Source organism: Sapajus apella, unplaced genomic scaffold (genome assembly GCF_009761245.1).
Source record: "Sapajus apella isolate SASKATOON/1434 unplaced genomic scaffold, GSC_monkey_1.0 scaffold32, whole genome shotgun sequence".
NCBI classification, from domain to species: domain Eukaryota; kingdom Metazoa; phylum Chordata; class Mammalia; order Primates; family Cebidae; genus Sapajus; species Sapajus apella.
In genome coordinates, this window is record NW_022436972.1 from 22,524,931 (window position 1) to 22,551,509 (window position 26,579).

At 40.9% G+C, this 26,579-nt stretch overlaps 1 protein-coding gene across 15 annotated transcripts in view; it reads left to right on the forward strand.

Moving 5' to 3' along the window:
• The window catches only part of ENOX1 (ecto-NOX disulfide-thiol exchanger 1), a 619,252-nt gene that overhangs the window by 428,125 nt on the left and 164,548 nt on the right, over positions 1 to 26,579 (forward strand). For all 15 annotated transcript variants that reach the window (XM_032294769.1, XM_032294762.1, XM_032294766.1 and 12 more), the window contains 3 exons: positions 13,554 to 13,727; positions 14,945 to 15,151; positions 18,818 to 19,051. In XM_032294769.1, coding sequence (XP_032150660.1) covers positions 13,554 to 13,727; positions 14,945 to 15,151; positions 18,818 to 19,051 — 615 coding nt within the window. The remainder of the gene's footprint in view (positions 1 to 13,553; positions 13,728 to 14,944; positions 15,152 to 18,817; positions 19,052 to 26,579) is intronic.

Here is a 26,579-nt window from a genome sequence, read left to right on the forward strand (position 1 = left end):
AAAAATGTGAAGATCTGTTTTTGTTATACTAAAAACATATATAATAATTGAATAAGGGCATGAATGCCCAAGCTAATATTTCTTTTCTGCTATTCTGGCAAATATAAATTCCCTATTCAGTTACAATAAGCAAATATAGATTAGCCAGCCCTTGTACTCTGTCTCTGTGACAGATTTATCCTTTATAACCTCAGCCTTCCACAATATGTGCACTTTTGGTATAGACTCAACTTTCAAGAGGCCTACTGATCTGGAATGTTCCTGTGTTAAAAAGAGGAGAAAGGTAAAAATATAAAGATAAATAATAAAATGCCCAACAATCCTCTGCCCCCAAAATGTCTTTTAATAAATGCAGGAAAAATGACTGCTATTGAAAGTGTGGCTGGGACCCATGGTGTAGCCACTCTCTGACTTGGGTGTGTATTTACAAAATGCTCTGTGCTTGGCTTTGGGGATACAGTGGCTTAGCTAGATACATACTTTCACTGTAGAAGGCCACTTACAATTCAGAGAATGGTCAGGCTCTCTTCAGGATGATGATGTAGGTACTTTGTGTGCCTCACTAATAGCTGCCACTCTTTAACACAGCTGCGTGTCCATGTGTCTGCAGCACATGGACTGGAGGCACTTTAGGGCCAGGGACCCTGACTTACCTCTATGCCCCCAGTGTCTTGCCTAGCAAACTTGTATGTAATTAATAAATGTTGCATGAACAAATATCTTAGAAGGACCTAGGGCAATATGCCACTCTGCTTTTCAGTTTTCCAACTATAAAAATTGGCTGACCCTAACGTGGAGAATGGCACAGTTCTGCTGAGAACCATGGATTACAAGGATCGAGGACATACACACATACATAAACTCGTCTCTCCCTCTCTCTCTCTCTCTCTCCCCCCCCACCTTCCTCCTTTTTCTCCTTCTGACCTGCCACACTTCTGTATTCTTGTTAAAACACAGTAATATACTGAATAATATATTGAATTCTCTTTCTGGATGGAGTAGGCACTTAGCAGCACTGTGGAATCTCAGAAGCCACCAAAATAGGAAAAAATGCTGACTATAATTTATATTTGTATATTGATTCCTTGTTTGTAAATTGCTGGCCCATAAACATCAATCATAGAATTTGGCATTCATACTAACAATGTGAAGTAAGTATGCAGGTTGCATTCTCACATCTGAGATGAGGAAGCTGACCTTAACATTCAACTAAATCCCGAATTCTGTGCATCCTGCTTCTTGCCCTCTGCTCTGTGCCACCCTGGAGACTACAGACAAGTAGACTCTTATCACAGACAGGATAGCATGAACCACAGCCTGTTTCCCTGTGACTCCAGTGACACTGTGAGCAGATGTTTTCAGCCTTCCAAACCTCAGCTTCCGTCTTCATCTATGGAGGGGGAAAATCTTGTGGCGATATAATGAGGACCAGCTTTATAAATGACTGAGAAAGGATTTTGAAAATATAGCACTGCATGAAAGCATAGTAACAATTCAAAACTAGAAGTTGCTGTGAGTAAGAATGAAATGTAGACCCCTGAATGAAGTACAAAAATGTACCTTGAAGTTATAACTGGGCAGAAAATACTTAATTGAAAATGAAAAATCTGTCTGGGCACAGTGGCTCATGCCTGTAATGCCAACATTTGAGAGGCTGAAGTGGGAGAATCACTTGAGCCCAGGAGTTCCAGACCACCCTGGGAAACATGGTGAAACTCCATCTCTACAAAAAATATAAAAATTAGCCAGGTGTGGTGGCACACACCTATGGTCCCAGCTACTTGGGAGGCTGAAGTAGGAGAATCACTCCAGCGCAGGAGGTTGAGGCTGCAATGAACTGTGATGGAGCTGCTGAACTCCAGCCTGGATGACAGAATGAGACTCTATCTAAAAAAGGAAAAGAAGAAGAGAGGAAGAAAAAGAAAAATCTGGGTGATAGTCTCTGCTTTTAGGGTATGTTTTTCATGAGAGAAATGAGATCTCTGAGTTTCTAATGTTGAGGGATCAACACTGTGGAGAAAAACATTATCCAAACAAGTCATTAAGGAATGCTCCTCCAAGCACACTGCACTCAGCCCAAAAGGCTAAATTAGTTTAAATGGCAATTTGTTAGTTAAATTATTCCCCTTTAGCTTACTTCTCTGAAAAATTCACCCCTGGAATTACTCGGGATGTTTCCAGAAATGACAGGCTGTGGGGGAGTGTGGGTTGGCATTGGTGCTTTCTAAATTAAAATGCACAACAACATGTAAATAAGTAAATCTGGCCAGGGCCTCAGATGTAGCAGGGTATTTTTAAAGTCTGGTGCTGCTCAGTTTTAATTTATTAAAAAGATGCCTCTGTGTGTGTGTGTGTGTGTGTGTGTGTGTGTGTGTGTGTGTGTGTGTGTGTGTGTGTGTATATGAAGAAGCTCGAAATAGACATATTCATTTGGATGAATAAAATAGAATCACAAAGGGAAAACTCAGCTTAAGGGGGAAGCAGGTATGCCAAACATACGAATGAACGCAGTTGGTGTGTCGGGTACAACACCTAATCTTCCTGGCAGGGAGAGCAGAGAGGAAACAGGTCTCAATGCTGCAACTCTCATTTCCAAGCATGAAACATATCGTAGGTCCTGGGGGAGAAGGGAGAGGAGGTTTCTAATTTCCCTTGGAGAAGTTTCTTTTGTAGAGAAACTATATGGCATTTTCTCCTCAGTTGTTTTCCTAGAAGGCCTTCTGGTTTCCACCCAAAGAAGTTAGGACAGATAATAAAACATGAACTTAAAAAGCCACCGAGAAGTAAGATATGCTTAAAAAAAAAAAAAAAAGGGGGGGAAGGACACGAAAGCAGTATTGTAGCACCTATATGCTGTAATATACACATGCATATACTTGCGCACACAAATACATATGATCTTCATCAAAGTGATAGCTAATACGTGTTGAGTGCTTACTCTGTAGCAGGTAGTCTTTGAAGCCTTGTACATATGTTAGTTTGTATACTAATCCTCAGACCAGTGCTGTCAGGGTAAATACTCTTTTAGTCCTCTTATTTTGCAGATTAAGAACCAAGGCACAGCTTTCTTTAGTCTACATTTGAACTAGAACTCGAACCGTCCCTCCATCTGTCTGCTGCTGCCTCTCCCTCTGACTTCTTTTCCTTCCATCTTCACCTTTACTTCTTCCTTTTATTTCTAATCTCTACTCAGAATCTACAGTTCCTGTATTTTCTCTATTTTTCCCCTACTAATTTACTGTAATATAGAAGTGAAGATTGAGTTTATTGCATATGGTTTATGCTTCCTATTTAAAATTTTAATAGCAGATGAGTGAAGTTTTATTTTTGCCTCTTTTGTAAACTTGTTTTGGTTAGCTTGCCTTTCACTTACACTCCTGCTAGGTTGTAGTATTCCCCCTGAGCCATGGGATTACGATCTCTCCTGTCCCTGTTCCTGTCCTGAATTTTTCAGGCACTCCCAAGCTGAATGGTATGAGCTGACCTTGTGTGGATTTAGGTGAGACTGTATTTACTGCCCCTCTGCGTTATTACTTCCATCTCAGATCGGGGTTCTTGTAGTCAGAAGGAAAGGGAAGTGTGAGGTCTGCCCTCCAGATGCCATGTTAAGAAGCATTTAAAGACCAATTCTGTCCATTTATTCTGTGAGCACACCCTCACTCCTTGTGCCTCTTAGCCTCATTATCTGTGAAATGTACGTCATCATCATCATAATTTTCCAATTATAAAGGAATAACAAAAAGCTTCATGGTTCTTACTGTTTAGTTAATAAGGTAAATAGAATACCACCTGTCATTTGCTTAGAATCATATATGAATTTATGCTGCGACATTGTGGATTCAACAACCAAATACTACTTTGTCTTGTCTCTTTAGGATGAACTCTGTAAATTCTATAAATTTTGTAATTTGTTTCATTCATGTAACTGATATTTGTTGAAGAGGATACTATATGCCAAGGGCAATGTTGGACCCTGAGAGAAGTGATAGTTAACATCACCCAGTTCTCCTTGCCTGCACAGTCTAGTATAAAAATTAAATTAATATTAGATTAGTCCGTGATTTACAAACCACACACAATTTGCAGTTCCCTTTTGGAATATTCATGATGTGTTTATCTTTAAAACAGGCTCTATTTTCTCTCCCAGTCTACAGTTATATACTGATATTATTTAAAGAGACCAGTTCTGTGTTGTTTCAGTCCCTTCCAGCAGTAAGTTTAAATCGAAACCTACATAAATTCTTTAAAATAATATGATGTGAATGTTTTCTCTGAAGCTAAATATTGAATGTTTTTTTCTTTGTTCTTTTTAAATTTATGAGATGTTACCTATCTCTCACATGCCTTTGTAAACAGAAACGAAACTTGATAAGCAAAATCAAAAGGTTAACACCTGCATATTCCCTCAGAAAGATGCAGGTTTCAAAGGGAAGATTCCTATAAAGACATTTACATGCTGTGAAATACCATCTCTGCTGTTATAACTACTGACTATAGTGGGCTTTATGTCTATATGGTGTCACAAGGCTATTACCCTGACTTCAAACTATTAGTCTTTCAACCTATTTATTATTTAGTCTTTCAACATATATTTGGTCTTTATTTATTATTTAGTCTTTCAACATATATTTGGAATGTTCCCACTCCTCAGGAAGATAATTAGGGGCATGACTGAATATTCAAAAATTTTTCTCAACATTTAATGATTTTTTTTTTGCCTCTACTGTCTCCTCCTGCACCATGAGCTTGTCAGTTAGGACAAAGCAGAGAACACCCAGGGCCAATTCAGTCCTTTTCTCCCTCCCTATCATTATATAACAGTCCTGCTGTACAAAGTCACATAACATTGTACAGAGAGAAAATTAATCATCAGCTAATGAGATAGGGATGTGAAAAGAAGTCTGCAAGAAGTAATTTAGAGGCCCCAATTAGGGCCTGTTCTCATGGTTCTCCCGTGTGCATCGCTTGCTGATCCCATGTCCAGGGGTGTGAGAAGGGCATGTAGGGAGGAGGTGGAGGGAGGAAGGACAGGAGGGAGTGAGGACAGGGGGGTATAGAGAAGCTACAGTTTGTGGGAACAAAAAGAGGCTTTCGTAGTATTCCAGATGAGAGTTAATGAGAACCTAAATTAGCAATGGGAACAAGAAAAGAAAATGATATAGAAATCCTTTCTAAGGTGGCTGCATCTGAAAGGATTTGGCAAGTGACTAGATGTGATTACCTATAGAGGTTTTAAACCAGGAATGAGAGGAGTTGGTGGCATTAAAAGAAACAACCAAGCCCTAAAGTTATTTAACCCAAAGTGTCTAAGAGGGGTGGAGTAGCACAGATGCCCAGGATCCTGAAAGCAGTCTTCTATGGAGTACATTCAGACAAGATGGAGAAAAGAGTGAGAGGAGGGAGCAGGGAAAATAACTGAGTACACATGAGCTTCCAACCTAAGGAATTAATGGGGATCCCATGTGTATCCCTTAGACCTGGCAATGGCCCTTAATACTGGAAATTAACAACAGAGGATTCAGAAGAAATCAGTGTTAGGGGAAGGAGTCTAAGCAGATTTTCTTAAGTAGATATTTCTATAAGCACATGCTAGAGTTCACAAACCTGAGGGTGCAGGAAGCCTGGTGTACACCTGGGGTGAAGGTAGAGAGGGGAAAGAACAGAAACAATGCCATGGTGAGAACAAAGCACCAACCGCCTGGACAGAGGGAGGAAATGGAGGAGGACATGCTCCATGTACCAGCTCCAAGTTCCAGGCCCCCAGTGAGAATCTGCCAGGAAGGTAGCTAATGGTTCACCTCCAAAATGCGGCAACAGAAGGATCTTCTGGCCCTCTGTGATTGAATCTATCCTGCAAGAAGAAATTTGCTGGTGAATTAGAAAAGACGGGAACTTTAAGAGAGGGTTGCCTAGCCATTTATAGCTATTGAGGGCAAGGGAGGGGAAATTCAAGACAGGAGGAGAACTAAGAAGACAGATTTTGGCAAATTAAATGGAAAATGTAAAACCTTCATTTAGTTTCTAAATGTCAACTGCAAAGTTGCATGAGAGCATCCTTCCGCAGAGAGACAAGACGTGTGTGTTTTAGCTGAATGAGGTCACTTAGCATTTGTCAACTTTGTGATGGGACTGCCAAAAAGATGACGTGATGAGATGACATGAAGCTTTCAACACAGGCCTATTACAAAGTGAGGAGTAAACATGACCATTGCTTTTTAATCGTAAAAAACCAACTTAGTAAATTATATACATACAAGTTCAGAACTAAGGCCACAGTTAATTGGTTGGTCAGCTTCTTTCTGGCCTCTTTCTGTGGATAACCCTGGATCTCAGAAAAAGGTGGATTTTTAGAATTTTTAGACCTCAGAAAAGGTATCTTTTAGTCCATGGAAAGACTGAGGGAAGAGGCTGAATGGGAGGAAGAGTCAGGTATTTGTGTGAACCCAGGAGTACTGAATAAGGACAATGGATTTTACTACAGGTTATCAAGTCCTAAGTCAACATATGAGGGATAAATTTTTCACTGTGAAAATTGTTAAAAAATAGAATGGCCATGTCAGGAGCTAGTGAGTGTCATGTCACTAGAGACATCCAAAGGCAGGCAGACTGGAGAAACAGGAGCTCAGGTGCACAGTGAAGGAGCAGCAGGCCTCTTGATTCTGATTCCAGCTCTCTGTTTAACTAGCTATGTAACTTTGGGCAAGTCCCTTCACCTCTCTGAGCATCTATTTTCTTACCTCTAAATCAAGACGGTAGGATAAGTAATGCCCAGGTTGCTTTCAGCTTTGAAATTTCCTAATCTTTGGTTAGGTCCAGTGTCTGCTGCCTCCTTGTCAAAATGAACCCCTCCACACCTGGTTGTCATATGCCAGCATGGTTTTCACGCCTCAGCTGTGAGGCCCACTGTATCTCAAGAGTGTGTTTCAGCAGGTCTAAGAAAGTTAGAGCAGCTGGCTCTGAGTGTGTCAGCCCAGGCTTCTGTGTAGAAACCATGCTGCCATTGAATTCCTGGCCCGCAGTGTGAGTGAATTTTGCAGAACCTTTGATGAGCTCTTACCTCCTGCTCACTCAAAACACACTTGCTTTTCAAGTGCATGCTCCATGCACAGGTTGCTGGAAAGATCTAATGCAGTTCTTTGAGCAGTCAGTTTTTCTCCATGCCAGCTTTGGTCAGGAGTTTTGAAATTCTCTTTGCTTCATGTCATGTTATATTTTCAAACGTGGACACAAATCTCCTAACCCAAGTCAACAATACTTAGAATAGCTGTTGATGGCTACATTCCTCAGTTCTGCCAGCATTGCATCCTGGTCAAAGGAGACAGAGGGTTTTATTGATGCAATGAGGTCTTTGTTTATAAAGTGTGCACAGCAGGGCACCAGGAGCTTACTCTGGATATACATCTTGAGTTTAAATGGAAAACATACCTCACTGCCTTTGAAACTCCTTGGCAAGATTATAAAAGCATTTTCAATTTCACTTTTTTAAAGATCCAGCTTGTAGGCATTACTCATAAAGTATTCTATTATGTTAATATCGTCTATGTGGTTAATTTTTTCTTAACAAATATGTAGCCATCTTCAGAGTTTGTTTATTTAACAAAGGAAAAACCTAAGAGCTATTCTGCTTACAGAGGACTGGTTTTGAACATTTCTCCCAGGAGAATATTTAGACATATCTTCGTATTTATGATCCCAATAGGTATATTTGGAGGATACCTTTTTACATGCCCATTGCATATACAGAAGTTATCCTTTTCAAGAACCCGGTCACTGTCACCCCTCCAGGATTCCTTCCCTGCCACTCCCCCAGCACCTCCCCCCAACCTCTAACCCCATTTGTTTTCTAGGTAGGGCTGTTGTATCAAAGTACCACAACTGGGTGACTTAAAACAATAGAAATATATCATGTTGCAGTTCTGGAGGCCAAAAGTCTGAAATTAAGGTGTTGGCAGAGCCTCGTTCTGGCTGAAGGATTCAGGAAGATCTATTTCATGTCTTTCTCATCGCTTCTGGTGTTTGCCGGCTATCTTGAGTGATCCTTGACTTGCAGATGCATCTCTTCAGTTATCACATGGCATTCTCACTGTGTCTGTGTCTTTTTGCCTCGTCTTATAAGGACACCAGTCATATTAGATTGTGCCTATCCTAATCCAGTATGACCTCATCGTATCTTGATTACATCTGTAAACACCCTATTTCTAAATAAGGTCGCATTCACAGGTATGGGGGATTAGGACTTTAACATACCTTTTGGGGGGACACAAGTCAACCCTTATTCCCCCATCCCAGACTGGTTTAGATGTCCCCTTTTCAGTGTTTTCGTAGCACCCTTTATTTAAATGTCCCAAAATCGGTGTCATTACTGTATTGGTGTTTCCTGCTAAGTTGTTTCAGTCACTAGCTTTCCACATCTGTGAAGGAAGGACATTGCAATGTCCTTGAATGCAGAGTACCTAGCAAAACATTCGACACCTAGTAGGCACTCAAATGTTTGTCAGACGAAAGACTTTTTCATCATCGTTATAATTGTGTGTATTCTATGTTAATAACATATTTATATAAGGTTATGTAAATATTCTATACATTAATATGTTTATCAATGCTGTGTGTAACTGCTACCATTTATTGAATATTTACCATGTGCTGTACATTATGCTAAACACTTTGGTTTTGTTTTATTAATCCCATTTAATCCTTACAAGAACATTAAAAAGTAAGTATTATTCACTTTATTTTACAGATATTATAAATGAGGCTTAGAAAGATTAAAAAGCCAGTCAGCCTTAGGTCTTCCAGCTGTGCCAGATCCCGTGACTTTCAGATCACCTTTTTAAAAATGTTCACTTTTCCTCTGTTGTGCACAGAACAGTTTAAGAATGTTTGAAAAAAGGAAAGCATGGAATGAAAAAAAGCATTACCTTAATAGTTCACAAATTTAATGATATTATAGAACAGCAAGACTTGTCCATTGCAATAGCAGGCTATTCTGAAAAAGTCTTTCCATTGGAAACTCTTGCTAAGCAGAATGCCCTCATGTATCACGTGGCTTCTCTGCAGCAGAGTGATGATAGGTCAATAATTTTACGCCGGTAATTTTGGAAGAAGAAGCAGAGTGACTGCATGTTTATTAGAGCCCTCCAGTCTGTCTCTCTGTCCTGCATAAGTCCTGGGACCTGGCGCCACACACTCAGCCTCTCCCTGCACTTGAGGGTCCGTCTGGCATCAGGCAGGAGGAAGGGGGCTATGGAGCCCTGCATTCTAAGACTCAGCATCCAAGCAGGCTTTATGCTGGTCAGGCTGTGACCTGTGTTCTATGTCTGATAACTGAGGGGTCTATCTCTTTCCCCAAACCCCAGGCTTCTATTCTGGTGTCTGGATCCCGTCTTGCTTCTCCTACCTGAATCCTGGCTTAAGTAACCTGCCAGTTGGCCTAGTATTTCACAACTATGACTTCATGAGTTGATGCAAACTCTAGTTCCCCTGGGCTGGATCTGAACCCTGGACCAGGGGGTGCATGCCCTGTGACACATAGACAGAGTCCTCTGGGCAGCCGCCTTGCTGGACATGTGTTTTATCTGCTGCTAATAATCTCTGTGTTCAACCACTTTATCAGGATACCCTCAGCCCAGGACTACACCTGTAATGCAGCCATTTAGCCTGATTACCGCCTCGTTTTTTCTTCCAGGCCAGACTTATTCCTGGTACTGAGAACTTCTCTCTGTCTGTTTTCCCTGCCCACACCTAACCTAGTTAGTATGCCTAGCCTTGCCTGGCAAAAGGCCTCAACCACCTTTCTTTCAAATGAAATCTAGTTCTCATCTCATATATGAGACTCTAAACTGAGGCATTGACTAGAAAGGGCAGAAAAGGAGCAAGCCATGGCTAGGGGGCAGCAGACAAAGAGAAGGAGTGAGGAAGGGTGGCCTAGGCACCCAGGCCCTGGCCTGGCAGGGTGCATCTCTGACTTTGAGGGGAGAAGTTCCGGGAAGAGCAAAGTTGAAACTCACCAGCTTGAATAGCAGGGTCCCTCTGATCTGATCTGATTCCTGCAGTATCTCCAGACACTGTGGCCACACTGCCAAATGTACACCATGAGACAGCCATGAAAAGTTGTTTGGAATTCCCCAGGACTACCAGGCTCTCTCTGTGTCCTCTGAGCCTCAGCTCGTGTGTCCTAACTGTTTTGCGGAGTTTGGTTCCCATCCTTTATCCTCTCCTCAAACTCAAGTGGGGAACTTACTACTGTCACCTCTGTAACTCCGGATCCTGGCAGTCATATGTGCCCAGGAAATACTGAATGAACGCTTTAATTCAGCTGAATGAGTGCTTTAATTAATTCAACTGCCATGCCTCTAAAATCCTAAACATAAAGCCCCAACCTGCCTTCTGAAAAATGCTCATCCAATTGACAAAACACTGGCCTGTGAATCAGTAAACAGGATTTTTGTTTTGGTTTTTGTCTCATCCAATTGGGAACAGAGAACCAAAAAGAAACCTTTGCTGAGCCTTGGCTGTGGACACTCTGCTTGGAGCAGGCAACACAGAGAGAAGCCAGACAGGACCACGGTCTGAGATGAATAACCCTTCATTCTTCTCGTTTGAGTACAGTTTTGATAATAAAGTTCTACTGTACACTTAATTGGATTCTTTCTTGCTGTGATTTAAGCAGTTCTCTTATTCGCTGAGTAAAATTATACCTCATTATCTCTGAAGCTTGTAGGACAGCTTTTCCTAACAGGGCCTGGAGCTGACTCTTAGGGCTGCGCTGCCTTCTCACCTTTGTCTTCCTGTGTTTGTGTCTTCCTGGATTTTCAGTTTGTGCGTTTGCTTTAATGAGTGAGTACATCCTATTCTCCTTTGCTGTTTGAGAAAACAATTTACATCTTTACATATATTGTCAAAAAGTAATGGGTTCTTTTTTTTTCTTAAACTCTAATGCTTCCTTCCCTTCTCCTCTCAAATACTGAATCTCCAATCCTTTGAGGTCCAACATAATTTTTGTGTTAATTCCTTTCTAAGCTCTTTTCAAGCAACTGCACTTGCCGTGCAGACTTCATTAAACCTCATAGTCTCCTCACACTGATGTCTCAGAAAAAGCAAAGGAACTCTTGCTGTATATTAAAATATTTCCTACAAGAGTGGTATCTTCTGTCACCATTTCTGGACATTTATTTATTTAGCCTTCAGAAAGAACACAGAAGTCTGTTACAACTAAAGAGAATGCAACCACTGGTTTCTCTTCTCATTTGTGGGAAACATCTGCTGATTATAATTCACAGGGCTCTCATTTCAGGGTTTGCAGTCCTGAGTGGTTTCAGCCTTAAATCATCCCGTGTTGGCAAATAATAGCGAGGGCCAGGCCAGGAAAGAAACAGATGAAGCCTATGTACGGAATGAGATTAAATAAAAGCACAAGCATGCCAATATTCCCATTGCCAATATTTCTTTTTCTAATGTGGTCACCTTGGAGGCCAATATGTTATTTTAATGATGATGATGTTGAAAACCATTCTGTTCTGGAACTTTTCCTTTAGAATTAGCTTCTGGATCAGGACCCATCTTGATTTTTTTAAGGGTAAAGTAAATTTTAAGAAGTAGTGGCTAGTATTAGGTGAATAATCAGGTTGGGTCCTTCTAGATGGAAACTTTGAAATGTCACATTTAATATGTGTTTAAATACCGAGACAAAGACCTGGGCCCTCATTATGACTCTGTCATTTGTTTGATTTGGAATGTTAGAAGTTTTACTTAAGTGCTTTAGGCCCTACTTTCTTTTCTGTAAAATGGAAATAATACTTGTGAAACTTTCTGACAATTGAGAGAATAAGCAGAGTCATCCCTGCCACTTGTAAACCTTTATGTGTTTTGTATGTCAGTTTGTTCCGAGCACCATCAGCATGGAATCCTGGAGTCTTGGAATACTAGCACTCTAAGAGATAATCCAGTCAAATAGTCCCATAATGCAGATGAAGAAACTGAGAGCCATAGCTGTAGAGGAAGTACCTAGAATGCCAGGGTGACTACTTTGAAAGAAAATGCTTATTTGACATTTATAGTTAGGGTTCTTTTTAAAAAAACAACCAAAACACCCTCCTTTTACTGAAGTCAGGCTAGTACACTGTCAACTTCAATGCAGTTTTTAATAAATGGGACAGCAGTCCTCTGGGGGTTATAGATCAGAATCACACTGTTTATTCTTTTCAGCCCAGAGGAGGAGTGGAAATGTCCAAAGTAGCTGTCAGGTTCTGTAAACCTTTTTCCAGAAAAGAAACCTTTTTCTAGACCTTCTGTATCCTATGGCGCTTCTTAGTAAACAAAGGGTGTGGTTATCCTTTCATCTGCTTCTGGGCTCCTTCAGCCTTTCAGCACAGTTAAGCAAAGAGTGAGGCCATGCAGAGGCCTGAGCCACAAGCTTACAGGAGAACCAAAAGGGGCCTGCGGGAGGCTCAGCCGGCAGGAAGGAAGAATGGAAGTGACGTAAGATGAGGGAGAAAAATATAGGAGAGGATGAGACAAGAAGGAAGTTTCATTCTTGCAGGGAAGAGGAGAGCACCATGATCTCTCCTGGCCTGTCTACCTGGAAACATTTGCACGCCACCCGTGAGACTGTTTTTTGCCAATGGGAAAACCCTCATAAGCGGGATCCCCTTGTAGCTACTCAGAACAGTACTTTCATAGTCCCTGCTGTTAGAAAGATCTCACTTATTAGTTTCTATGTCACCTTTGAAATCACTTGTTTCATTATCAGATTTTTAAAAAGTCAATGTTTATGCTGGAAAACTCATTCATTTTGCACACTTTCTATTTTCGTGTGTGTGTGTGTGTGTGTGTGTGTGTTTTAATACAGGGCATAACGATTTCAAAAGGGTAGGTCAATTATTTGTTGACTAAATTATAGGAAGAAAGTGCAATTATCCAATAGAATCCAGAAATGAATATAGCTAATTTTATACCTGCATGTAGCTAACCCAGCCATAATAATTGTAATCACTTTGTTTTGCTTTTTTTTTTTTTTTTTTTTTTTTAATTCCGGGGGAAATAGGTTAGGTGGGACCTGAATACATCATTATAAAGTATGCACATATAAATTGAACTTTTCTAAATCTAGGTCGCTTGGGTAAGAAGGCTCGTTTGATGAAACCACGTTGACAATTAGATTCCCAGGGCACTTCAATGTTAAATGATATTCTTCCCATATTCTGGGTCACAAGGCAGTATAAACAATACACCAACGTTAAGAAAGAGAAAATTGCATTTGCAGTAATAGCGAAGCTTCATGGTGCATAGTTTTTACACCTTAATATGCTGTGCTCTTTCTGCCATGTTAATATTTTAAGTAATATAATTTCCTTTTCATGTGGCTTAAGGTTCATCTTTTCCTTTTTTTCTCTTTACCCTTCTGGTATAGCTTTCTATAATACTGCATCTTAGCCAGGAGAAATTCCTGAAAAATAGAAAGCATATAATCAAATCGTCCTCACAGGAAAATGTCAAAAACAACAGCAGAAATGGATTTAATCTCTAGTCAAAATGTTATCTTGTATACTTTACAGACTCAATCTGTGTCCCAGGCTTTGATCCAAGCCTCAACATGATGACTGGAATCACCCCCATTAACCCAATGATACCAGGCCTTGGACTGGTACCTCCCCCACCACCAACAGAAGTGGCTGTTGTCAAAGAAATAATCCACTGCAAAAGCTGTACTCTTTTTCCTCAAAATCCAAGTAAGTAACACCTATGAGAAATATTTGCTCATCATTTAAAATTTTTTTCCTTTTAAATTTAAGAATGGCATTGCAGTCATTTTCAGATGCTCCTCACATGTAAATGCACAGAATGGGGATCCATTCCACAGAAGGCCTTTGTCTCTCGATTAGAATACATATACAGGGATGTGGCCACGTATCTGTCCAGAAGCTGAATCCACACTATAAAGCCAGTACGTGGGATCTGGGGATGTGTATCCGGTGTTAAGACTTTTTGCATGCAGTGAAGTCTAGTGTTTGCTAGAGAACACAGTGTGAAACATGTGAACACTTCCATCCATCTTCACAAATGTGGGAGAAAACCTCTGAAATGTGTTTTGCTAGATGGAAAATTGAATTAATTTGACAGTTAGCAATTTAGGGGCTGGAGAGAGGGAAGCCTGCATCTCAGAGTTTCTGGACCAAATTGCATTTGCTTGAAGGAAACATACATTTGATGAAGTAAATGGGCCAGAATTTTATTTTTTAATTTTGCCTCAGATACTAAGCTTATGCGCTTAAAAAGCTAGGACTTTTTTTTTTTTTTTTTCACGTTAATCAGTGTTGCCTTTTTGAAGTGGACTTTTCAGGAGATTGCTTTAGTAATCTACATATAAACTAGGTAAAATGTTGTAAGAGTGTACATTTTATCTTTTTATACAGGCTCCCCAAAATTTAATAGTTTGCTCATTTAAATGTGAATAATAACAAAGTGTTTTTTTCAGGCCCGGTGTTTCACAGCCGAGTAGGTATTGTGCGTGCTTTTTTAGGTTATGCTTGCTGTATTCTGCTTTGCTGCTCCTTTATCTGGAAATGAGACAAAGCAGATAACACGCTGAGGTTTTTCATCATGTTGTCATTTCATCATGTTTTGTACTTTGGGAAGTTTTTTCCCTCCCTTTTCTGGGCTTCTGTAGTATAAAGGAGAAATGAAATTATGCAGACATTTGCTTTATCTTTGTTTACGGACAAGCATATAGCCACTCTGTGTAGCAATGAACACAGAAAGTAGAGGTTGGGAGCAGGAGGGGAGAGGGACAGAAACAAGACAGCCCGGGATAAATGTAAATTGGTATAGAAATTTACCGTCAGTCAGTCTGGAGGAAGTTACTCTGCAGGCTTTCGTTTTGCCGGGAGAACCAGAAAGAGAGAGCAAATGAATGAAAGACAAAACTCTGTTTTGTTGTGATTATTAGATCTTCCACCTCCTTCCACAAGAGAACGACCTCCTGGGTGTAAGACTGTATTTGTCGGAGGATTACCAGAAAATGCTACTGAAGAAATTATTCAAGAAGTCTTTGAACAGTGCGGTGATATTACAGCAATTCGGAAAAGCAAGAAGAATTTTTGTCACATTCGCTTTGCAGAGGAATTCATGGTTGATAAAGCCATTTACCTTTCCGGTACTTTGCATTACATAAGGAGTTTTCTAGGCATTTTGTTATGTTTTGTGATGTTAATATGAGCTTATTCCCTTTGGCCTTAATGCAAAATAAAGTCCTCATAGTCTGGGGCTAGAAAAGGAAGAATCCTGTCTTCTTGGCTGCCAGAAGCGCTGTGCTAAATCTGTGAAGGTACCTCAGTGCAAGAGTAATTTCCCACCAACCAGTCTTTAGGAATTCCATCGAGTTTCTAATTAATCTTCTCAAGTGCTTATTAGATGAAAAGCAATATTATGAGTACTAAGGATCATTATTATTGTTGGATGTAATCCTCTGGGGGAGTAAAGTACTCTCTCAGAATAATTTCAGGTTTTTGGAAATGGATTCACTTTCTAGACACCAGGTTACCAAAGCAAGGTCAGTTCCTTGCAGGAAAGTAGCTCGGGGGCCCTCAGGGAAGGCCCGGTGTCATTGCCTCTTTGGTGGTTCATTAAGCCTTGTCCTTTGGTGCCAATTTTTATAGGTGATTTTTGCAGATAATGAAATTAAGCCTAGTGCTGCCTTCCCCATCTGTGGGTGCTGGGCCAAGTGAATGGAGTCTGTCCACAAGGCCTTTCCAAATCTAAGAATTAGAGGGTGGCTTTGGAAGGACATATTCTTAGACTGAACTAACTGCCCTTCCCTCACACTCCCTACCCCCATATTTCAGTCTGTCCCTCTGCATTTCACCTCCCTATTCCTGAGGCAAAACTAATGGGCGAAGGTGGGAAAACAATAGCGGGGAACCTATCTGAACATTCCTGCCAGGTTTTCCTTAATTTCTGCAGTCTGCCTCTATTGCAACAAAATTCTGTGCAAACCCCAGAAGCCTTGAGGGTATAGTACTGCAGAGACTTTCCTGAGATAGACAGTGATATGGAGAACTTGAAAACTCCTTATTTCAGTAAAACCTTTCAAAGTAGAAAATAAAAACTAAAAGCATTTCAAAATGGAGAAGGAAGACAAAGCATAGAATGAAGACATTTTACAACACATAATCCGCTGTTAGACAGCGGGGGTTCTGGTGATTTTGTGGTGCTGGGTTTCATGGCCTAGAGCTTTCGTTTTCTCATCTGCAAAATAAAGATAGTAACAGTATGACCTTGTAGGATTGTGAGGAGAAATAAATCAAATAATGGATATTAAGTGCTTCGCAGGGCACCTGCAACATAGAAATCATTTAGGAAATGGTTGTTTTTAACACTAATATCCTGATCATGATAAAGAAGGATTGATTTTTCTATCTCAAGAACCCTGTCTCGGGGACCTGGGTTCTAATCACCACTGCACCAATAAAACTGTGGTCTTCCCTCAGTACACTCAGGGGATTGGTTCCAGGACCCCCACCCCCATCCCATGTATATCCTGCAGGACCCTCATGTATATGAAAAGTCAGCCCTCCATGTATGTGGGTTTCACGTCCCTCAAATACTGTATTTTAGATGCATGTTTGGTTGGAAAAAAAGTCCTCCTACAAGTGGACCTGCACAGATTAAGCCCATGTTGTTCATAGGTCAACTGTATTCTTTACCCCACTTGATTAAATGAGAAGGTTAGAGTAAATCAAAGGTTGTTTTCAACACTAATACAACACAATGTTCAGACCCAATCAGAAGCCTCATAAGACACTGACAAAGATGCACAGTCCTAAATTTATGCATATGAAAAGTACTCTTTGATTATACCTTGATCGTATGATTTTCTAGCCTGGGCGCTGGTCCCACTTCTTTCAGCAAACCCCAGATTGCTGCTTGGTCTGCCCCATTACTGTGGAAGAAGAAGACAGCTAGGCCTCCAGCCTCCCCGCCTGGGTACAGAGGAGCCTCCTAACTCTGCCTCCCTGCCCTTGAGAGGCTGCAGAATCAGTCCCAGGAAGATCTGCAAGGCCAATTAACTAGAAAGGCAGGAAGGAAGTCAGGCGGCCCCTCCTGTGTGTAGGCTCCAGCAAGTCCAAGCCCAGCTGGAAGGCCTGTCTAATTTTAGGACCACATTCACATTTCAAGGCCTAGCTAATTTTAGACTCAGCCTCATCAGGGTCTCTTTTAAGTCCTTAATGATGACATTTCTGTGAAAGTTAGGGTGTTTCTGGAGCCAGAAATGTTTGAAAACTGATTTTCTGGACCTTAGCAGGGGAAGGGTACTTGTCCAGTTGGGATAACTGGCCAGTGTAAACAGTCCTGCTTGCTCAGCTGTTATGCAAGTCTCACTGTGGCCTGCTGACTTACGAAGTTTCCCTGGCCCATAACCAAGATTCACTTTGCTTTCGCATTAATTCTGTGCATCTGTGATCGGATGTTTTTGTTTTTGATTGGTATTGTTATGTCTTCCAATTTTTAGATAATGCTTGAAAATCTAGCAGTGAGAAGGGTCCCATGGCATCACAGAAATCAGATGTGAGGTTTATGCCTTATTTGTAACTTTTCAAAGGTGTGAAGTGGCCTCCTGGGGAGAAGCCAGCCTCTACAGAGATTTTCAGCTGAGTTTTATCCCAAAAATGCTAAAATAATCCATTGAAATCTACCATGAGATATCTACCATGAGATATTGAACATCAGCACAGTGCAGTCTAGCATGTTACAGTTGTATCGCATTTGCAAAGCCCCTGTCCTGGAAAAGTGCTTATGTTGCTCTCTCCTCTGGCAGCCTCCAGCAGCTGTGTTCCTGCTGGGACCTGGATTTATGTTCTGAAAATCTGAGTACCCCAAATTGAAGAGCAACCTCAAAGTCAACTCTTCTTCATTTGAAGTTAGGCCGGCTGGCTGGCTTCAGTTAGTGCTGATTTCTCAGATCAAGTTTCTGCTCATAATCTTTACATAAGTTGGGTAGCTCACAGTGAATCCCCCAAAGATTTCCAGGCCCATTTTTTTCTTTGTCTAGCTCTAGGCTTTTGCACAGGCTCCTGTGGCCTTAAAAGATTACATGAACAATTTGTGTGGTACTGCATACCAGATGAGGTGCTGCAGGGCTGTGAGGAAGGCAGTGGTGAGGCCTCTTGATTGAAGGTAAAATATTCTCCTGCATGCCTCAGAGGATAAGTGGAAATAAAACAGCATTGCAAAATTGCCTTGGTAATTGTGGCTTTTGCAGCTGCTGAGAGAGAATTGAGCAGCAGCATTTTCTAGGGGAAGGTAGCAATGGCCCGTGAGTGAGGTGTTCCGGAGTTCACTTTAGATCTTTTTAAATATCATAGATACTCTGTATTTACTCATATTTCACCTAAACAATAGAATTATAGTAAACTGAAAATATAATAAAATCAAAGCCATAAAAAGGTAGAGAAAAAAATGCTTCATGACAAATTTGTTTCTGAGCTTCCTAGAAGCCAGGGAGAAGAAGGAATGACCATGATAAGCCCCTAGTTCTTAGGATCATCTTCTCTTGGGGATAGTGGTTTGGAGATGGGTAAGCATCCCTCTGAGACAACTCTCCAAGGGATGTTTATCCCCAAACCTGTAATAGCCCTAACTTTGCAGAGCTTCAGGATTGCTGGGGAAAAGCATAGTTGTTTCCCATCTCCTATGGGAAATGTATCCGTAGTGACGTCAAAGAAATAAGTGAGCATTTGCCTAAGCGTGCCTTGGAGGTCTGGACGAAAAACATGTGGCCACTGTGACATTATGGTGTGACCAGATTTTCCATTGGTTTCAGGTTACAGGATGCGATTAGGGTCTAGCACCGACAAAAAGGATTCAGGCCGCCTTCATGTGGACTTTGCCCAGGCCAGAGATGACTTCTATGAGTGGGAATGCAAGCAGAGGATGCGTGCCCGGGAGGAGCGGCACCGGCGCAAGCTGGAGGAGGACCGGCTCCGGCCCCCGTCCCCGCCCGCCATAATGCACTACTCGGAGCACGAAGCCGCTCTGCTGGCCGAAAAGCTGAAAGGTATGGGCCACCTACGCTGGCTCTTTTTCCTCCGCAGGGATCCCCAGACATGCACTGAGCGTTTTTCCTGCCTCTTCACCATTGACCCTTCAGTACAATGTCTGCTATGCCTTCAAAAGGTTTTAAGAGGCTGGTGTAAGCGTAGACTCTTTACAGAGCTGGGTGGGGTTAGCTGGGAGTCCCCTGGAAGCTGCAGACACCTGGGCTCCATCTTCCTGCCTGGGACAGAGCCCTGCCCCTTTCCAGCATGCTCACCCGTGTTCTCCATGAAAGTGTATGTACAGTCACTCAACAGATCTCACTGAATGAGGGGACAGGAAGGCCCCCAAAGCAGGCTATTATCTTCTGACCCAATGTTGTGCCATTGGTGGGGCGGTCTAAGTGTTCTTCCAGCTCTATAAAGAATGTGCATGTTTACCAGACTCTTAAAGCCTTCTTAAGGCAAAACAGCAGACATGGTGCTAGGGTCCACGGAGGACAGAAAAGAAACATAGAATGGGATTCCGTTCTTCAGAGATGCCGTTGAAGGGACCCGTGGAGCTCTTACAGGATGATTACAAGAGAGTATGTTTTATTTCCTTTAATGTTTTCTGAGGCCCTCCATGGTGTTTTATGCTGAGGGAAATAAAGACATAGGAAGGCTTTAGTACCTGCCCCTGCAAACTACAGTGATGCCAGGTTTTGAAGTTAGGATGACATGTGAATTCAGTTCTATTATGGACCAAAGTTGTGTGAGCTGAGCAACATATGGGCATTTTATAGGCAAATGATGGTCAGACCCTCCTCAGGTCATTGAGCACTGTCAGGTTTTGATGAGAGAACATAAGTCAGAGTTGCTGGCCACATGTAGGTGTCTACAGATAAACAATTAACTGTAATACCATGCCAGTGGCATGACTGTCAACCAAGTTATATGCAACATGCTTTGGGAACTCAGGGGCCGGTGCAAATAATGTTGATGGAAGGCTCAAGAAAGTCTTCATAGAGGAGGCATAATTTGAAATTTGCAGAATAAATAAAAATCATCCCCCCATGAGAAAAAAAAAGTCATAAGAGCATTCTAGTTAGAGGCTGGAGACTTGGGAATAAAAACCCACAGAAGCAGAGGGAATTCAGCATAGAAGCTGCCTTTCTAGAGCGAGGTAAAGCTGGAATGGCAATCTGGGCCAGATGGCAGACCCCTGAAGGCTATTGCTGGATTTGGGTTTTATTTCATAAGCAGTGGAGAAGCCATAACAGATTTCTGACGAGAGGGGAGATGTGATTGATCCTTCAAGTGTTTTAGAACATAGCTGGTGTATTGCTGCCAGTGTATAAAGTAGATTGGATGTTTTCACTTAAAAAAAAAATGTATGAAAAGCTGCCTAACACCTATTTTAGGAAGATAGGAAGTTGACATTCTATGCTAAAAAAAAAAAAAAAAAAAAAAAGGTGGGGCTAGGGGCACTGTGCTTCCAATCTTCATCCCCCATCCAGGGCTTTGAGAACCCTTAATCAACTGCAGTTGCCACTGAAATGCCCACACCATAACCAAAGAATGCTTCCTGCTGATGCTCTTGTGGTGTGTTCTGCTGCTTTGAGAAGTCATGTCTTCCTGATGTAAATACATAGGCCGTGGCTGTCCCTTTAATAAAAAGCATATGCAGTGCTGATACAGACATCATTTCACTTTTCCATCCAGCCTGGAAACCATAGGAGTGGCCAAAATGAGACACATCAAGGTTCTCAACAAGGAATATTCACTGGAACAATAATTTTTCTTTAATATCCAATATATTGTGTGGTATCAGATTATGATCTATACAGACTAAACTGGATTCAGTTCGTCCACACCTAGAAGTGACAAAAACTAGCACCGTGATCTATGACCTCATGAAGGAATTTCATTAAAGTGTATCATCTGGTTATGTTGTTTTTAAGAATCCAGTACAGAAGTGTCTCCACACGCATGAAGTACATGGCATTTGCCTCTCCTTTTAGAGAATAACAGATTGGGATGTCAATTTGGTAAAGTAATTTGCAAGCCTTGCCATTTCAAAAATATATATTTATATAGATGAGTATAATTTGCGGAATTCAGAAGCTGTATCTTTGCCAAGTACTGTGAGATCCCTTGAGGAAAGAACAGATTGGAAATTTTAATAGATGGCTCTTACAGTAGAATGAACTAGCTGGGGATACATCTTAGGCAAGAGTCAGGTAATATGAAGCTTGACAATTTCAACCCAAGCATAGAGTTTGGAATATAAACAGCATTTAATTGCTTAGGAAATTGGCTGCCTGAGAGAGGAAATCCACTCCATGCTCCTTATAATGTTGCAAAGCCAGACAGGAGGAGCTGAGGACACTGTTTCCCTGAAGATGATTTCATTGTTGTGGGACATAAAATATAGTCAAGACCTAAGGTAAAGAAAGCTGTGTCAGAAAGGAAATGAAAATGCAATCTGAAAATACCTAATTGGATTTGATTTTTTTCCTCCCCTGAGAAATCTTACTATCTTGGATTTATTACAGATACTTTTCCTCTATTTTATATCATACTTGTTTATTCTTACAATTTTTCTCTTTGGAAATCAGCTTTATTCAGCAAAATCTGTAAAAATGAGGTCTTTGTTATGACCCGAAAGGCCCTCTCCATGCCCTGTGCAGTGCTGGAACTGTGCACATAGTAGGTGCTCAGTAAAATAATTCTTTTCTCTCTTCTTCTGCTATTTGGATCTATGAGCATGTTGAATTTCTGGCCAGTGGTTCTACTGGGCATGATGAGAAGTACATGGAAATGATGTGATGTATGCTCAGCCATCCTTCCAATCCCTCAATAAGTATTCATTAATTAGCATTTTACCACATGCCTGGCACTGTCCAAGCCACTGGTGGAAAGGACAACAGTGAACAAGCCCCCGCCTCAAAGAATTTAGGTGTCTTCAGTGACAGAGGCGATAACGAATCACCTTACATTTGCCACTTATAACAGTGCACTATTAAAATAAATATAATAATCCTCTTGTTATATTTGGGAAGTGCAGAGTGCTGCCACAGGGGAGATAGCCAGCCCAGATGGGCGGTGCCGGAGTGAGAGAGGGAGGATCTTCTGGACCAGGTTATCCCATTCACCGGCTACTTGACCATCTGAAACCAGAGGAAACGCTATGTTGTGTTTGTGTAGTGTCTGAGACATGGAGTCACCCAGTGCCTGTTAAATTAATACAAATTCTAAAAAAGAAAATTAGTAGGCACCTTGCTGGTTAAGTAGACATTGTTCTGAGACAATTCAACTTAATGAAGACCGACAGCAGTAACTGCTCACAAACCCAAAGTTTATAGCATGGCTTTGATAAAGTGAGAAAGAGCTCAATAACACCATAATTACACTTTATTGGAAACAGTGGCACCAGACAGATAAGATAATGAATTTCGGTGTGTCTAACACGGACCATCCACGCTGGGGGAGCCCTGTGTGTTGGACTGTGGAAGGAAGAGATTGATTAGACAGTGAGGAAGGATTATATTCTAATTCACTGGGATCTCTCTTGGCAAGAGCATTTAAAAGTTTTTGTGTACTTTTTACCCCCTTAGAAAGCTTCACATAATCTTTCATTTTGTGATGAAGTGAAGAGTTCCTCTCCGAATCAGGTGAAGTCCTGACAAAACCTTGCAAGCAGTGCCTTTGAGATTCCCTGGTGTGTCAACAAGAATACCGTCCTCCTGGGATCAGCATTCGTAATTTCCAAAGAACTGGACTCTGATTTGCATGTAGAATGGCCCATGTCAGTCTGCCAGAGGGAGTATGGGACAGATGTGATACCAGCATTTTGCTGAGATGGGTGTCAATATTTATGGTTCCACGAAAGTAAAAATCAAAAATGTTATGAGCCAAGTGGATGTCCCATTAGCTAGAAGCCAGGCTTCCTTCATAGGGTAAGGGAAATATGAAACATAGGAGCCCGTTTGCAAATAATTTCCTTACATGTTATTGACCTTCACAGAGGCAAGATAGGCTGTTTTATTAGAAACATTTTGCTTGACCCTCAAGCAGGAATAATAAGAGCATTTTCATATTGCCCTCTTAATTTTCCCATTTTTATAGCTACCAAATAGTTAAGAGATTGCATGTGTGTTTAGTAGCTAGAGGGGAACACTAACTATTTATTTAACCTTTATGCTGTCTGTGATCTCGTCATTTGATGCAGGGTTAATTGAGCAGCCAGGAAAAAGAGACTTGTTTAGGGACATGTACAGAAATTTGGGAATTGTGATAGCAGCAATGTCGTGACCATACTGAAATTCCAAATTTGCTTAGACGACTATGTGACTATACACTATGAGCAATTTCCAGCCATCTTTGGAGCTAGAAATCAGCGATAACTATAGACACACCTTGTGTGTGTATGTGCATACACATGTGTGTGTCCCTCCATTTCTTTGGAAACAAAAGTGTTTTAGACTGTCTTCCTTGTTTTCCCTTATTCTGTTCAGACATAAAATCCCTGTCTCCTCGTTGTTCCTTTATAGATCCAGCTGTAAATAAGGATACTGCAGCCCACCTAAGTTTCATATTCAGTGCTTCTGGCTTGGCTCTTATCCCATCTATTGTTCTGAAATTCAGGGCTGCTTCTCCCTGTGCACACAAAGCAGGAGGAAAAAAACACTTAACCAATTTGCGTTCCTTTTCCCCATCATTATTTATATATCAGTTTAATTAAAATTCACCAGGTACCCCCCGCTTTGTGCCATGTCCTGGACTTTCAAAGGATACTGTGGCAGTGAAATCATAACTGTCTTACAGATATAAAATGAACATGTGCCAATGATTTTATTTAACTCACTAATTAATGAGGAGACCAATAAAAGGTTAAAACTGTTTCAAAGGAGAATTTGCTTTATAAAGATTTACATTTTCTACTGAATAAAAAGTCATTTGTGTTGTTACAGAGAGGAATTATTTGTATTGTTATCAGTTTGCCACAATTTATGTTCTACTCCTACAGAGTTGTAAAATAGCCTAGTCAGAGATTAGCCAAAGAATTAAAGGTTCCCAGCCCTGTAGAATTAGGTAATTCATGCCCAGCATTCCATAGCGAGGGTCTGTAGTCATCTCTATGCCTATTTCCAAGTCTTGAACACTTTTTTTTTTTTTCCTGGATAGAAGTCACAGCTATTCTGTAATAGGGCATGGGGACAGGGACAGAGACTCAAAGCTCTGAAGAATCACATCTATTCCTTCTGAAAGTCTCTGCCATCTCAGCCGCTACTTTCCACTTCAGGTTTTCATTATCTCTTAACTTTGGTCAGTTCCTAACCAGTTTACCTGGCCTTCACTGAGTCCTTTCTTCAGTGCTTCTCAGACCTCCATGTGCAGACAAATCACCTGGAATAAAATGCAGATTCCAATACTGGAGGTGTGAGAAAGGCTGAGTCTGCATTTTTAACAAGCTCCCAAAGGCTGCTCCTGCATCTGGTCTTTGAAGAGCAAAGAGTTCTCCCTTACGCAGTTTTATAAGCCTACTATGGGCCAAGTATTCAAACGTGGAAGAGAAGGATCAGGAAGGAGGTTAACAAAGTCTGAAATAACCAGATATGAAATGAGATGGGTGTGGATTCCAGTGGTGACATCTAATAGTATCATTATAATATTATTTACTCCTCACAAAGCTAAAGAGCAATTACCTTCCAATAATTAAAAATGCTTTCAAAAACATTTTTGAGTTACTTGATAAACTGTGTAGGGTCTCACTACAGAGGGCCTTGCTTCTGTGGGATTATCTGACATCACTTTAACTTTCATTGCCAGTGATAATGACTTCAGGATCATCCAGCTTAATTGCCACGAGAACATCTATCTCTGGTAGACAATGGCATATGTAAAAATACTCTTTGACATGAAATTTAAATGTTTATTATCAACTGTGGTGTTTCCTGACTTTTAATAATTATATTTGTATCTTTCCAGTATTAATTGCTACAAATCTATTAGGAATACACTGGTCTCCCCTTATCCTTGAGGGATACATTCCAAGATCCCCAGTGGATGCCTGAAATCACAGATAGTAGTGAACACTATATATATACTATGCGCAAGCTTCTTCTTCCTTCTTCACAATTTCATAGTTAAAATATTGTTCTTACCCTAGATTTTAGCAAGCTAAGCATACAATTTTTTTTCTTTCTTTATTGTGAAGAACTTTCACCTTTTCACTTAAAGGAAGCCCTTTGTGGCTTTTCTTTGGCATTTCCAAACTGCCAGCGTCACTACTCTTGCATTTTGGGGCCGTTATTATGCCAAATAAGGGTTACTTGAACTCAGACACATCTATACCACTACAGTGGATTTGATAACCCAGGTGGCTACTAAGTGATTCACAGGGAGGTAGTATAGACAATGTGGGTACCCTGGACAAAGGGAGGATTCATATCCTGGTCAGGTCAGAGTGAGACAGCGTGACATTTCATCATGCTGTTCAGAACAGTGTGCAATTTCAAATGTATGAATTGCTTATTTCTGCAATTTTCCATTTATTATTTTTGGCCTGCAGTTGATCACAGTTAACTGAGACCTGGGGTAACTGAAACCCCAGAAGGTGAAACTGTGGATAAGGAGGAACTATTGTAGAGTATAATAAAATATAAAATACAAAGGGAAAAACTCGGAGTAACCAGAAGATTGAAATATGCTTTGGAAATTTTATTCTCCTATTAGCCCCTCAAAACTGGAGACAGATCTGTAAACCGACAATTGCTATACAGGGTGACTAATGCTTTAATAGCAGGATATGTGGGAATTGTGGAAACATAGCAAAGAGACACCTGATTCATCCTAGAGTTGCAGAAGAGGTTTCTTTACAAAAGGGCACTTAGGCTGAATCTCGAGGGAAGAATAACAACAGACCAGGGGGACCCAGGAATGCGAGAGACCCAAGAATAAGCACATAGCATGAGCAAATGCAGGGAGGCATGCCATGGTGTTTAACAAAAGAAGTGGGGGGGATAGATGGAAGAGGGGGAAAAAGGCAAGACCGGTGAATGAACCTGTGCATTAACTCAGGTGCATTAACACTGTATGCCCTGATTAGAAATGGTGGGCTATTTTTAATGAGCAAATGATTTATATTCACTCTATAATATACCAGTTTTTCCCAATTCTTACTGTGGAAAAAGCACATCTGCACCTTCTGGCTTCTAAAGTGCATCCACATTCAGAGTTATGCCTGAGCATGCTCACAGAAAGTCTTTGGAATTTTTATAAGTGCGTCTTTGATGTGATTTTTATGAGCAGTGTTAATTTCTTTCCACATGAATAGCTTTAATAATGCTGCAATCTAAATCCTGTTTAAATTAGTTTATATTGTTTTCTGCTTTCTCAGTGATCTTTCCACTGAATACAAAATTGAATTTACAGTTGAGCATTGAAAATGACCGCTCCCAATATCCTCCTGTAGCCATCCAGAGGGAGTTACTGGCTTAGTCTTAATTAATATAAATTAAAGCTACTTCTTACATGGCAACAAATATTGACTGGAGTTATCAAGCA